The 15,534-nt window shown below is 41.4% G+C and overlaps 1 protein-coding gene across 5 annotated transcripts in view; it reads right to left on the minus strand.

The window, feature by feature from the left end:
* The window catches only part of NFATC1 (nuclear factor of activated T cells 1), a 208,262-nt gene that overhangs the window by 162,424 nt on the left and 30,304 nt on the right, over positions 1-15,534 (minus strand). For all 5 annotated transcript variants that reach the window (XM_053249189.1, XM_053249187.1, XM_053249190.1 and 2 more), the window contains exon 2: positions 8,601-9,702. In XM_053249189.1, coding sequence (XP_053105164.1) covers positions 8,601-9,702 — 1,102 coding nt within the window. The remainder of the gene's footprint in view (positions 1-8,600; positions 9,703-15,534) is intronic.

Raw genomic sequence — 15,534 nt, forward strand, 5'->3', positions numbered from 1 at the left:
CTGGTTTTCAGTCAGGAAAACTTCGTACTCTTCCAGAACTTGTTTGGTTGCAACACTGGTGGCAGCCAGCCACATGGACACTAGGAGCAATGCAGCATGGCTGAAGCCATTTCACAAAGAAGATGGCCACAATTCTATCCATGTGCATCTTTCACAGCTGCCTAACATGCACACAAATTAAGTCAGTGCAGCTTTTCACACCACTTGTTTCCACATCATTAAAAGCTTTACCCATTTAATGTGTATGTGTCATGCTGCTGATAAAGGCAGGGCAGCAGCTAGTTAAGAGCAGCAGCAACTGTTCACCAAACTAGCTGATCAGTTTCAAAATGAGATTAGCAAAGAGATACATATGTCAGGCTGCACGGATGGCGCCTAGTAACTTTCTCTTCCGTCTGGTACAGAAAGTGTTTAGATAGTCAAGGAAGAAGAAAATATGAAGTGACATTTTGAGCAAGTCCTTGAGCAAACAGGAGACCTTGTTAATTTTTACCAGGGGCTCTAATTTTCATGTTGCTTCTAATACTTCAGTATAAATTAAGTAATCCACAGTGGTGCTAGAGGAGTATTAAAATGGGCAGAAAACAGGGTGATTGCTATGAGTATTCCAAAATGAACATATGAGGAGGAGTGATGCCTTCATAGTCCTTGCTTGTTGACCTCTGAAAAGCAGCTGACCAGCCACTGTGAGAAATACAATGCTACACTAGAGGGACTTTGGGTCTGACCCAGCAGAGCTCTCCTTGTGCTTTTGGGGCCTGATCCTATGAGCCACTATACTAAGGAGACAGATCATGGGTCCAAACGTTAAAGGTCCCAAAGGCAGTCTTTATATATAGTTAGCTTTAGGAAGTGTTCAGAAGCCACGAGGAAAGGAATGCATTTGCTTGGTTTGTCTGTAAAAAATGGCTTGACCATTTACACAGTAACATGAAAAGTTGCCATTCAGACTGCACATATCTTTTTACAATGGCCAAATTGTCATACAACTTTTAAAGCAAGACTTTTAAAAGCAACCCTGTCCTTATCTATTCATGATGTAAACCAAGGAATATTGGGGGGGGGAGAGCGAGAGAACACAATAATCCCTTCTATAAATGTAAAAAAAATTTAAAAAAATTATAATATTTGACCTTTTTAAAAAAATTGCAACATACACAAAAGAGAAAAAGGTATTACAGCAGCCAAAAGGATCAATAACACAACCCCACATGACAGCAGAGCAATAAACTTTAACTAGGTAACAAATATATAACATGTGAAAATATGAAAGCTACTACTGATTCCACAGATGCCTTGTCAAGCAATAAAATGCCCACAGCTGTGGTTATTTCAGGCACATGGAAGTTGTTCTCACTGCTAAAACCTTCTTGGCAGATGGGGCATATATTGTACCTTGTGGGGTCAGACAGCTCTGTTGATGGATCATTCCATCCTATTTGAAGTGTGGTAGAATCATATCTGTCTCCCAATTTTGATTTGCAGTGCCTCAGGAGCAGCTAGTATCTGTGTTGTCCTTAACTCTGAAGAAATAATTATACAAAGCTCTTCTATGAGCTAAAAGCAGGGACAGAATAAAAGACATACAGCCAAAAAGAATGAAATCCCAATGGCTTTTTGCATTCACAAAAAGTCTGCACCTCCTGAAAAGATTTAATTTATATACTGCCCACCTCCAAAGGCTCTAGGCAGTTCACAACATAAATACAATAAAAACACAACAAAACAAACCATTAACACAATTTAAAACATTCAAAGATTACTAAAAGCCAGGCTAAAAGAATGTGTCTCAAAGGCTCCTTTAAAGACTAAGATGTTTAAGCCATAGATATTTATAGGGAGCACATTCCACAGTCCAAGAGTGACCACAGAGAAGGCTCGCTCCTGAGTTGCTACCCAACAAGCTGGTGGCATCTGCAGACAGACCTCTCTTGATGGTCTTAATGTGCGGTGGGGATCTTGCTAAAGAAGACACTCTCCCAAGTAACCCAGTCCTAAGCCATTTAGGGCTTTAAAGGTAATTGCCAGCACTTTGTATTTTGCCCGGAAATTTATTGGCAGCCGATGGAATCGTTTTAAAACAGGCATAATGTGGTCTCTCCGAGAAACCCCGGAGACCAATCTAGCCGCTGCATTTTGGACCAAACTGAAGTTTCCAAATCACATACAAAGGCAGCCCCATGTAGAGCGCGAGACTCTACGTGCTGGGCTCAGAGCTCAAGAATATAGATTCCTACATCAATAAATACAGCTACTCTACCCAATTAAGTTTTGGAAGGTACATGCTACTGCAAACGTTTTAGATGATACAATCCAAGATTTGGCTTTCTGTATTTAGAAAAGGAAGAGCTGCAACACATTAGAAGACTTTTGAAATGATATCATGGAAAGTTCCTTTTGGCATAATATATATGCATAACAAATATTTAACCAGCTAATCCAGCAGCACTGTAAAAGAGAGGAGAATATATAATATAGATGTTAAGTGCTTTTACTTGTTATGGACATCTCATAAAATATGAGTCATGAAAAAACGCTATTTGTCAGTCAAAAATTAAGCTACTTCTTGAGTGGAGTGATTTACTAGGAAACAATTACTGAATTCCAAGTAATATCATGTCACAACAAGATTAATATTTCTTTGCATAGTATATCAACTCAAGATGAAGACATCCTCTCTCTGTGTGCATATACAGCTGAGGACATAAACAGGTACACTGGAAAAACCCACTTCAGAAATGCTGAAAGTCTGTGCAATCAGCTTTGATGAAATGCCAACTATAATCATAATAGTTTAGTTCGTCTGTTTAACAGGTTATGTGGAATGAGTAACTTTTCATTGTTGATATAGAAATAGACTGATAAGAGCAAAATGCTAATACAGGTGGCTCTCATTATCTGTGGTTTTGCATATCCACGGGCAGGTCTTAGACACCCAGTTTCATTATCCACAGTGTTTGGGTTTTTTTTGCCCGGAAACATATTAGCAGCCAATGGAATTGTTTTAAAACAGACATAATGTCGTCTCTCTGAGAAACCCTGGAGACCAAAATTCGTGTATTTGCAGTTTTGAATGGCTGGAAATGACTTCCAATGTCATTTCCAGCCGCAATTTTACAGTGCAGAACCTTTTTGTGGCTCTTTTTAAAAATCCCATGATTTTAAACATAAAATCAGAAGAATTGGGGGTTTGGGTGGGGGGCATTGCTGCAGAGCTGGAAAGTAAGGTACAGTACTTTATTTCTCTTCTTCCTGCCACCTGCTTTTTTATTCCTTTTTGAGTGTGTAGGAACCTAACCCCTGGATTCCCATAGGGGTAAGGTTTCTTTATTTGTGGTATCTGTATTCATGCCTATAGGCAAGAACGGAACCCCCGCGAATAATGATGGCCACCTGTATATTTCTAGCACATGAAGACAATGAGGAAATATCTACCCTTTCTTAATTTGTAGGAGGAAAAGCAACTTGGTAAGAAAAAAAAATCTTGACTGAGAAAATTTTCTCTATTTTTAAAGTGTTGGAAGTCACTACAATTACTCAGTGGTGATAAAAAATGCACTCTGCACCTGCTCAAGGGCAAACTCACTTATTCTACTTCAGCTCTGAGCCTCGGCAAAAGTTAAACCAGAAAATCTCCCTGTAATTTGGAGAGGGTGCTGAGAATTCTCTAACAAAGATCCCTAGTCTCACTTCTCAAAATGACAGTTCCCAGGATTTCCTCAAGGCTCCATGAGAAGAAGGGATGATTATTATAACACTTTAAAGTCCACAGCATAGATAAGCTCCCAACCTACTAAATAATAATGAAAACCATGCAGGGCTGACTGTATTTTGCAGATTCTTGAAGAGAAAGGTCTCAGAAGCATATTTTGCTTTAGACTTCTCAGTGGCACCGTAAGCCCCAACCCATGACGGCATCCTTGTACGGAGGTCTCGCTGGCTGTCAAGGGGAGCAGGGAGCCAGTCACACTGGTCTTGTATCACAATGAGATCCATACCATTCCCTTTTTAGCCTCATCTTAATAATATGACAAATTTATCACCATCTAAATAGCCAAAAGTTAGGTGTCATTTAACCCAGAACAAATGTATTTGCACTTCAGGGGGGCAGGGAGGAAACACCACAAAAACTAGATCTGTTCTGTTGCTTGGGTGCAAGCCATGTGTGTGAATAAGCCCTTGCAAGTGAGATTGTTTCAGGATCGTAGCTAGATGTTGTATTTAGAACTAAAACTATATGACAAACACACACACACACACCCCATATTATCTCGCTTCTATTAAATCGCTGAGCAATTCTATGTCCATTCTAATAAGGGATTATTGAAATATTTCAGTTTCCCTTATTTCTGCTTCACTAACCTGTAATCATTTGCCTCAAGAGTATTTTCCATCATAGATGGAGAAGTTTAAATAAGTTATTCCATGTTGCTGGAAGCAGCATGATTCACGTGGCTATTAGTCTGCTTGTATCAATAATCCCCTTATGAACTCCTGGTTCTGTTGTAAACATTTTCTAGATGCTAAAATTTGGCATACAAGATTAAAGGCTATCTGACTGCAAACAGAGCAGAGCCTTAAATGCACACAAGTACATTCACACAAAGGCTTTCAATGCAGGCCTTTGTGCAAAAACAGCACCCAGATGCTTGGGATTAATTCAGAGTCAGAGTCTAAATGCCGAGTGTGCAGTGGGATCTCCCAATCTTTAGTGAAAAATTAAATGGCAGTGACTTCAGCAGGTTGGGTTGGTTGGCCATGTCAAGTCTTTTCCTCAGTGAAACAAATGCCATAATCTTCATGTCATTCTCGTAAAAACGGCCAGCCATTCTTTTAAGGAAAACAAAACAAGGGTATAAACCCAAGGGGAGGGAGAGTTAAGAATTGGGATCTCAAAAAAATTCATTGTGAATGTTCATTGTGCAAGGTGCACTGGTGCTTCTGAAAGTTCAACTAACTCAGGTCCACTGTTCATGCAGCAGGGGGGAGGAGCAAATGTCAACTATCTCCCTTTCCCCTAGAAGCACTCTGTGCCACCCAAAAATGTGCCCGATGATTGAACAACTCTCAAGGACATATTTTGGGTGGCACAGAGTGCTTCCTGGGGAAGAGAAGGTCATCAAAAATCCACCCCCTCCCCCATGCACAAGCAGCGGAATGACAACCTTACTAACAAAGCACCAGTGCTATGGAAAAAGCAATGGTGTAGCACCAGTGCTTCTGAAGAGCTCCAGATTAGCACTGCCTTAACTTTGGCAGATTACATCCACAGTGACATATACAGGGTCAAACCCAAATTCATTCCAGAAGTGGACCTGGACCCAAATCTTACTAGTCCCACTTCACACAAGGCATTTTCAGTTGTACATCTATATTTTAATGTAGATTATAAAATATAATATGTATAACTAACAGCTTCATTAACCAATATGACAGGATTGGTTGCAGCACCCTGTCAAGTGTCTACTCAGTAGCAAAGCAGTGTTTGTTGCTTTTTGCAATACTGTATGTGAAACAGTACTTGGTCATATCAGTACAAATAACTAAACATCCAGATGTATCTGATGGTGACAGAACTCCCTTTACCTATACCTTGCCTTCTATTTGCCTCTCCTCAAAAGCTATATCCAGAATATATCTAGATATAGTATATCCAGGCTATATCCAGATATAGTCATTGGATGACTATATCCAATGGTCATAACTAAAAGACCATTCAAATCAGCGAGATTTCATCACTAACTTAGCCTGGATGCTGCTCATTGGTTTTAATTATAGCCATCCATACTATTGACATTCAGTAAGAATTTTCTTTTAGAATAAGGGGACTTTGTTGAGAAAAGGGAAGATCTTACCCTCCATACTAACATAGGATCTATGAGAAAAACATCTATTAATTTAGGAATTTTCCACATCACCCTTTTGTTTTAGGATTTCCCCCCCATTCAGGAAGAGACACAGGACTTAATACAATAGTTCTGGCAAATAAAACTTATGACAGGGTGGATTTTGGAATCTGTATTATTTGCTGGAACTAAACCCAGACTTTGAAACAGAGCAGATGTGTAAAATAACAGGGGGGAAATAATCCAGATCTACTGTGAGAAATGACTACCTTAAAAAAAAAAAAGTATTTAAAATAACAATTCAATTGTATAATCCATGATTGTGTTGATATCTGTGTTTAACTGCCCAAGATTATTTCATACACATAAAATGAAAGGTATTTATGGGTAAAAGGAAGCATGGCTAGGGCATTTGATTGGTAAAATAACTGAAAATCACACTTTTACAGTAGCTTCCAGCTGTCCTGGAGCACGAGTTGATGAGATCACATGGAAACAGATTGAGAACCAGGAAACATATTTTCTTACACAAAAGCAAAACAGTGGAAACAATATTATATACACAATAATGAACTCATTTCACTTTCATTAATACACTAGGGAAAGCTGTGTTCATTCCAACTGCAGGGAATAAAATGTTTTCTTAAAAAAAAGATTCTCTGTAAATTATTGAGTGATAAACATTAAGATGGTCTAATCACATGATTTTTCCTGAAGTTAAATGCACACTTGCAAGGTACTAACCTAGCCAGCAGATTGGGATTTTTCTCCACAGGTGCTGCAAGCTTTGGGGATAGTAGTATATAAGGCCCTGAAGACTCTTCTTTAAATTAGTTTGTAGTAATGGAGACCATAAAAATCAAAACCCCTAAGTTATATTATTTATATAACACTTTTCAACATAAATGTTCTCAAAGTGATTCACCAAGGAAAATAATAAAATTTTGCTCCTAACATATTGTATAACCCAACAGTATAAATAAATGTAACATAATCAACTATCAAGCAACACAGTCCTAAGAACACTTGCTCAGACATAAGTCCCACTAAGTTCAGTAAGCCTTACTAAGTAGTAAGTGATCACAGGATTGCAACTTATGATCACTTAACCAATCCACTTCTTGGGACTTTTTTCTCTTTTATAAGATGCAGCCGTGGATGTTGCAATTTGAAGCAAAAGAGCAACATGGAGTGGGGAGGCAGGGGGTTCTTGATCATTTTTCTTGTGTCATCCCACCCCTGTTGAAAACTGACCCCTTCTACACACAAGGTACTTTGATTCCCTACAGGGGATATGGATACCTCCACAGTTGCACCCACTGGCTACAGCTTCCCAGACAACAGCCACCATCTTAGCATTTGCTAGTAGCAGAAGCACTAAGCGTATTCATATTTAAGTATTCAACAATGTAGTATTCCAGCCAAGACAGACAGTCCAATGTGATTCCATCTGCCGAATATGATTCCATCTGGAAGCACCTCTGCGTGGAAAGCAAGCCTGTCTTACAACTACACTCTTTTCTGGGTTCCTTAAAGAAAGCCACAGAATAATGTGGTTGTTTCTCACATGACCAAGCAGTAGCAACTATGTTCTCACGAGCTGAAAATTTTAACACACTGCTAACCTTCCACTATAAAAGCAACATTACCAAGCTGTCTGTTATAACAGTCTTCAGATATCAGATTAATGGAGCAAGGGAACCTACAAAGATTACCACACAGTTTTTTTAATGGCCCTAAGGAATAGACTATGTAATATATAAACAGGGCCTGGGCATTAAATACCAGGCAGACTAGTCAAAAACTGACAGTACATGTTCAGATGCAGCATTTAATTTTAAATTTTGTTTTACTTGCAATTTTATCATGTCTGCATTAATATTATATTTCTGTTATAAAACACTACTCTAATTCATTTCCTATAGTTACCTGTAACAAAGAACAAATTCTGAAAATGTTTGTTAAAAAAAAGAAAAGGTTGAATAGCAGTCCAAGAACCTACAGCAAGCTGATGGCTTGGAACTGCCTTTGTATTGATCAATCCGTGTGAGAATTAGCCAGGACACATCACATTAAAAAAAATAAGGAGTATAGTATTATAGTGCTGATCCTAGTAGAAGAAATATTGAGGCTATTCATACAAGCAGCTGAACCCAGGGTAGGGCAGCCCAGCCTGGGTTGGGATACTCATGTGGAATGCCAGGATCACCCCGGATCCCAGAATTTCTGCCCCCACTAGCCCAACTTTTTAACCATCTGTTTATCGAGGTTAAACTAACCTGAGGTTCATTTAACCTTGGCAGGCAATAGTGTGCACAGCCGCTGCTGGGTCGAAAGGCTCCCCCAACTCCCCCAGCCTGCCGCCATTTCCAGCCGTGTACTGGGGTGGTGGGGAGGAATGGCCATGCCGAGCACGGCTGCTGCCCTAATACGAGCAGCCCCCAAGCTTGTGGTATGGAGCTCCCTGGTGTGGGGGGGAGGGGGGAGTCCTCCTCCCAGCACTTGTTTTCACCAGGCCACCGCTCATGTGGCACAGTGAAAGCAAAAACAGCCACACTCATCTGCTGGGATGGCAGGCAAGCTCATGCCTTCCCTGCAACCCTCCAGAGTGGCAGCCAGGAGGTTGTGTGCACGACCTCATTGTCTTTGACTCTATGAGAGAACAAGACAGAGGAGCAAGGAAGGAAAAGCAGATTAGTACAAGCAAAAGGAAAGAACACGGTGGGGGGGGGGGAAACACTCTAAAAACTATACCTCATGTATGACGTTGGGGACAATGGCTTTGATTTGGCCCACTGATAAGGATGCTGTGGCACCGAAAGATACTGATCACAGAAGTTTCCCTTCCTGATGTGCTGAAACCCAGGAAACTCTTCTGGTGATAAGTCAGCTGTTGGTGATATGGTCCCATGATCATCACTACTTGGCTCAGTCTTGAGTGTCATGGATGGGGTGTGATCTATTGCAGTTTTCCTGGATTTGATAGGAATCCCATCATTCATGTCTATGGTGCTATCAGTGGTGAGAGCATTGATAGCTGCGACAATGGCCGAACTGGTGTACTGGTTAGTGTTTCCCAGCCATGTCTCATCTGTCACACTAACCCTTGGAGAATTTTGGGGAGAGGGTGTTGGAGAGTGGTGTGGTGAATAGGAAGTCTGCCTGCCATTCAAACTATATTTCCTCTTGTTGCAGGGAGAAGATGGCCTAGAGTTGCGGGTACTCAACCAGTTTTCCTCAGTAATGCTTGTTCGGGGAGATGCAGAAGGAGAATGTCTGGGTGAATTGAGTAATGTGCAGGCTACCATGCTTCGCTGATACCCCTCCTCAGTGTCTGTGGTCTTAGGCGATACACATGGCGATTGCCAAGGAGATGTCTGGGGAGAAGTATAAGGATAAGAGTAATTGGATTCATAGGAAGATGCTTCTGAATTGCAGCTTCTGGAAGACAAGCTACTTGCTGGGCTCAGGCAAGATGGGTCTCTGTAAGCCTCAAGATTTGGTAAGTTCAAAGTGGCAGTAGAAGGTGATCTCTTTGCATTTGGGATGGCCTCCTCAACATCAGCATCATGGAAGAACTGGTTGTTGTTATGATGCAGTCCTAAGTATGAGGTTATTTCAATTCTAGGGCTTTCCAACGCTGGCACTCCATTTGGTCTGACATGTGGAGACAGATAATATCCAGCGGTGCCACTGTCAGGATGCCCTCCATATCCCGAAGGATGATTGGTTGATGGGACAATCGAAATAACTGGATTAGATGTCTGAAGGCCATGACATGGAGTTGACAATGAAGAATGTGCCACACTTAAAGGCAAACTTGAATTTATATTTGAAGATGCATAGTTATAATGTTCTGTAAAAAGATAAAACAAAAATGAAAAAATGACATGAGAAGTTGCATGTAAAAACTTTTTTTTTTAGTAAACTAAAAACCTAATGTGATGTGTTTGGAGTTTCAGATCCTACTTTGACCATCCCCCCACCCCCAATGAGAAGCCTTGGACAAATCATAATCTTTTAGTCTCAGTACCGCCTTTTAAAAAGTGTGCATAAAGTGACATCCTTATAAGATTATGCTGTGGAAGAATGAACAAAGGACTGTACACTGAAGGCAGCTGTGGATGCTACAGGGAACACCAGGAAACAATGCATAAGTGATTGGTCTTTCTTGCATCGCTCTTGTATTGCCCAGTGTAATGACTCACACAGCTCCCCTGCAGAGAAATGCATGAGTCAGACATGCATCTTGAACTTCCACATCTATCCACAGAGGAACCTATGAGTTGCCAGTTGGGATATTATACTGAAATGATGCATAAAGGACGGGCAATTCATTCGAGCATTCTCTTCCCCACACAGGTCCAAAGTTGCCCTAAAACCTCACTCTCATTAGTTATGAGGCATGTATGAAGCACTAGCGGAAGGTATGACACACCATTTGAGCCAGAGCCACTTCAGTGCAGGGGTGGTTTCTAAACTTAAGGTCCCCAGATGTTGCTGTACTCCAACTGCCACAGTGCCCCAAAGTCCCTGTGGCTGGGGATGTAACATATGAGAATCCAAAGATGGGAACCTTTGAATTCATACATACAACAAGCTATAGCCCTCATAGCTTTGTCTCCAGGCTATGGAGCTTGGGAGCAGAGAGCAGTAAAGCACAGGAGATGGAAACAGTGCAGATCCGATTACAACACAGCCATTCCACAGACCCTTCTATTCCTGTCCAATTATGCAATAAGCCCTTGCATTGGTAAATTGGCCACATATGTTATTTGCATCATGTATACTAGGCCAGGCCTAGTATACATGATGCAAACCACGTATGTGAATCTAGGAGGGAGCCCGGCAGTAACTCTTGACAAAATTACTAGATTTAGTGACATTGTGGAGGGGAGGATAAATGGGCTTCTCTTTATCCCCTTTATAAGTTAAATAACTCTACTTCTAAATATCCTAGTCTAGGAGCCATGCCTCCCTGGTGCCTGGGATCTGTCAAGTCCTATACTGAACATCATGCAGTACACATTAAGGAATTTATTCCAGTGTAATTTCTGATACATAATATTTTCAAAAGAATATATTATGCCTCAAGAACATTTGGAAGGATCCAGACTTAGTCATGACTAAGCACTATTGAAACAAGACAAGTTAGTCATGACTAACTTAAGTTCCATTCATTTTAATTGAACTTAATTATGACTAACTTAGTATGGATCCTACCCACTGTTGTGGAGAAACTAAGATTCCAGAATCTTTGTTAGGAAACAAAGATTCCTCTGACAACATTTGTCAGGGGCAGAGACTGTTTAATACGATTAATAATAAACAGGAGTTTAATACTGACTCACAAGAGCAAAACAAACAAACACACACACACCAAAAGGTGAATGAACAAAAGTAAAATGGTCAAAGGGTGAGCGGGGGGCTAAAATGAAGAAAAATGTTATATGGAAAACGTGCTCAAGTACCATCCGATACTGAAGCAGGAAAGCGCAGTGGTAAAACTTCTATTTTGATCATGTTACCATCTAGATAGAGTATAGAAGATCCGTTGGGTAACTGGTTTCTGAGGTTATTGATCATCTGGAGTGAAATAGCACTGGAATCCAATTAGGCTTTTATTTGTTCTCTCTCATTAATCTCTCACAAGGCAATTTCCATTTTATTGATTTTTTATCTATTTCTAACTACTATTTAATGCAAGATGGTAGTTTTGTTACAAAACTGGAACATCACAGTGCAAGCAGAACTAGATGGTCATTTAAGCAACTTGTCTCTGATTGCGAATATCTGTCACAAATGTTTTTGGAGAGGGGGAGAGAGAGTTTCTGTACAGTACCCATAGGAAACTGCAAACAGTCACAGACACTAGTTAACAGAGAAGAGAGTTTTGTCTTCCACACAAGCCTTCACAGCTGGCCAACCACAGAGCACAATCAACCCTCCTCCTCTTCCTTATCTAGAGTATGAACTCTACTTTGGGTGAGACTCTAATCAACTCTAATGCACGCCATCATCTGCACTCCATCATCTGCGTACAATCTGCTCCTTTTCTCATTTCAAACACAGAAAATAAATCAGGTGCATCATTTTCTCTTAGCCACGAGAAAGCACTTCTGACATACAAATGCACAGAAATTGAGGTTGCTTGTAAATGCTCAAGGTTCCCCACCTGCTGCGCTCCCTAGATGGTGTGCTTTGATACTGGGCCGACACCAAAAACAGCAGAACCATGCTGAGCTCTCTCCACTTCTTCCAGTAACATATAAGCATGCTTACTTGTCTTGTATGCCATGTATGCTTCCCTGCTGCTCTTCCGCCTATCATTAGCTGTTGCTTGCAGGGAAATGCACAATGTGACATAACAGCCCTGCTGGATCAGGCCCAAGGCCTATGTAGTCCAGCATCCTGTTTCTCACAGTGGCCCACCAGATGCCTCTGGTAAACCCACAGCCAAGAGATGAGGCCATGCCCTCTCTGTTGCTGTTGCTCCCCTGCAACTGATATTTAGAGGCATCTTACCTCTGAGGCTGGAGGTGGCCTATAGCCCTCAGAACAGTAGCCATTGATAGACCTGTCCTTCATGAATTTATTTAAGTCCTTTTTAAAGCCATCCAAGCTGGTGGCTGTCACCACATTTTGTGGTGGAGAACTTCATAGGTTAATTATGTGTTGTGTTAAAAAGTACTTCCTTTTGTCAGTCCTAAATTTCTTGGCAATCAATTTCATGAGATGACCCCTGGTTCTAGTGTTATGTGAGAGGGAGAAGAGTTTCTCTATCAACTTTCTCCACACCATCCATCATTTTATAGACCTCTATCATGTCTCCCCCCCCAGCTGCCTTTTTTTCTAAAAAGCCCCAGGTGTTGTAGTCCTGCCTGGTAAGGAAAATACTCTAGGCCCCTGATCATCTTGGTTAGCCATTTCTGCTCCCTTTCCAGTTCTATAGTGTCCTATATGAGGTAAGGCGAGGAGAATTGTACACAGTATTCCAAATGTGGCCACACCATAATTATAGCATTAGCAGTTTTATTTTCAATCCCCTTCCTAATGATTCCAAGCATGGAATTTGCCTTTTTCACAGCTGATGCACACTGAGTTGACACTTTCAACAAGCTGTCCATCACAACCCCAAGATCTCGCTCCTGGTCACCAACAGCTCAGACTCCATCAGCAACAGTGTATATGTGAAGCTGGGGCTTTTTCCTAGCATCACTTTAACTTGCTAACATTGAACTTCATTTGCCATTTTGTTGCACTCCCCCATCCCAGTTTGGAAAGATCCTTTTGGAGTACCTGACAATCTCTTTTGAATTTCACTACCTGAAAGTTTGGTGTCATCTGCAAATTTGGCCACCTCGCTGCTTATTCCTAGATCATTTATGAATAAATTAAAAAGCACTGGACTCAGACTGATCCCTGGGGGGGATCATTTCTTATCTTCCCTCCATTTAGAGAACTGTCAATTTATTCCTACCCTGTTTCCTGTCCTTCAACTAATTATCAATCCACATATGAACCTGTCCCTTTATCCCATGACTGCTAAGTTTTCTCAAGGGTCTTTGATGAGAAACTTTGTCAAAAGCTTTTTGAAAGTCCAAGTAAACTGGATAATGTTTATCCACATACCTGTTGACACAAGGAATGTGCACGGAACCAGTTCGGAGGCCCTCTATGGGCCTCCAAACCAGTTCAAACAGCGAGTGGTTCCGCTGGTTCAATGGCATGGTATGTGTGCAGCTTTAAGGGTGGAGGAGGATGAATTCCGCCCCCACCACATTTCCCACACTGGCGCTCGGTTTTCTAAATGTCATCGGGGCAGCAGTGTACCTCCCTGACACCCCGTTCGCTATGTTTTCCGGATGTACCCAGAAGTAGCAGATGCGCCTTGTCGCATGCAGGCGCATCCGCTACTTCTGGGAACATCTAGAAAACATCGTGAACGGGGCAGCAGGGAGGTACGCTGCCGCCCCGATTTAGAAAACTGAGCACCGAAGGGGAAATGTGGTGGGGAGAGTGCATCCTCCCCCGTCCTTAAAGCTGCACACACACACACACACCATCAAACAAGCCCCTACCAGTTCTGTGCACATCCCTAGTTGACACTCTCAAAGAATTCCAAAAGGTTGGTGAGACAAGATTTACCTTTGCAGAAGCCATGCTGGTTCTCCTTCAGCAGGATCTGCTCTTCTATATGCTAAACACTGTATCCTTGAGAATGCTTTCCGTCATCAGTTTGCCCAGAACAGACGTTAAGCTAACTGGCCTGTAATTTCCCAGATCCGCCTGGATCCTTTTTTGGAAAATAGTGTAACACTGGCTCTGGAACAGAGCTCGATTGTAGGGATGATGTATATTTTAGAATGGAGGTTAGCATTTTCACATTTGAATTCTTTAAGGACTTTCAGGTGCATGCCATCTGGCTCTGGCCATCTGTTAATTTTTTGATTTTTCCAGATAGTTTAGAATGTCATCTCTCATCACATCTATCTATCTAACTCAGTTCTTTAGCATCAGTCCCTGAGACTCTTGGTTCAGGCACAGGTATACACTCAGTATCCTCTGCAATCAAGATGGATGCAAATAGCTCATTTAGCGTCTCTGCAATCTCCATAGCCTCCTTAATAATCCCTTTCACTCCCTCAATGTGATATCAGAGCATGCTATGTGCATCTAAATTGGCCTGATGAATGATATCTAATTTGGGTATTAACAGAGGAAGTGTGACTTGGTTGATCTTTTTGAATCTCTTGGTGGCTCTCAATACCATCAACCATGGTATTCTTCAGGGTCACCTGAGGGAGTTGGGATTGGGTGGCACTGTTTTACAGTGGTTCCATTCCTACCTCTCTGGCAGATTCTAGATTGTGTCTCTTGGAGCTTTCCTAGACAGCAGGCTTTACTGCAAGATTGAAGCTGCCCAAAAAAACCCTACTCAAAAAGTGGATATTTTTTGCCCCAGATATAAATTGGGCTACATTCTAAAATGCAGTGAAAAACCCGAATTGTGTGTCAAGTACTCCCCGATAGCTTGCCGGGACTTGGGAGTAAATCTGAACAAAATGTGTTCCCTCTGCATTCCAGAAGAGATGCGGGCTAAAAGCTGGGTGTGGAAAACTTCCAAGAGACTGCTGTTCTGAAAAGTGGGAGTTAATGTATGGAGTTCAACAAGGCTTCATGCTGTCTCCAATGCTTTTTAACATCTAGATGAAACCAGTGGAAGAGATCATCAAGAAACTGGTGCAGGATGTTATCAATATGCTAATGATACCCAAATATATTTCTCTATATCAGGTTCATCAGGTAATGGCATAACTTCCCTAAATGCTTGCCTGAAGGAAATAATGAGCTGGATGAGAGAGAAACTGAAACTGAATCCAAATCAGACAGAGGTACTGACCTTAGTGGGTCAGAACTTGAGAGATGGTTTAGATCTTCCTGTTCTGGATGGGGTTACACTCCCTCAGAAACAACAAGTACGTAGCTTGTGTGAGTGCTCCTGGATCCAAAACTCTCTCTGGTTTCTCAGGTTCAGGCAACAGCCAGAGGTGCTTTTTATCAACTTTGGTAGATGTCAGCTATGTCCATTTCTGGAGAAAAATGACCTTAAAACAGTGGTGCATATGCTGGTAACCTCTAGACTTGACTACTGTAGTGCACTCTACATGAGGCTGCCTCTACATAG

This window comes from Hemicordylus capensis, chromosome 4 (assembly GCF_027244095.1).
Source record: "Hemicordylus capensis ecotype Gifberg chromosome 4, rHemCap1.1.pri, whole genome shotgun sequence".
NCBI lineage: Eukaryota > Metazoa > Chordata > Lepidosauria > Squamata > Cordylidae > Hemicordylus > Hemicordylus capensis.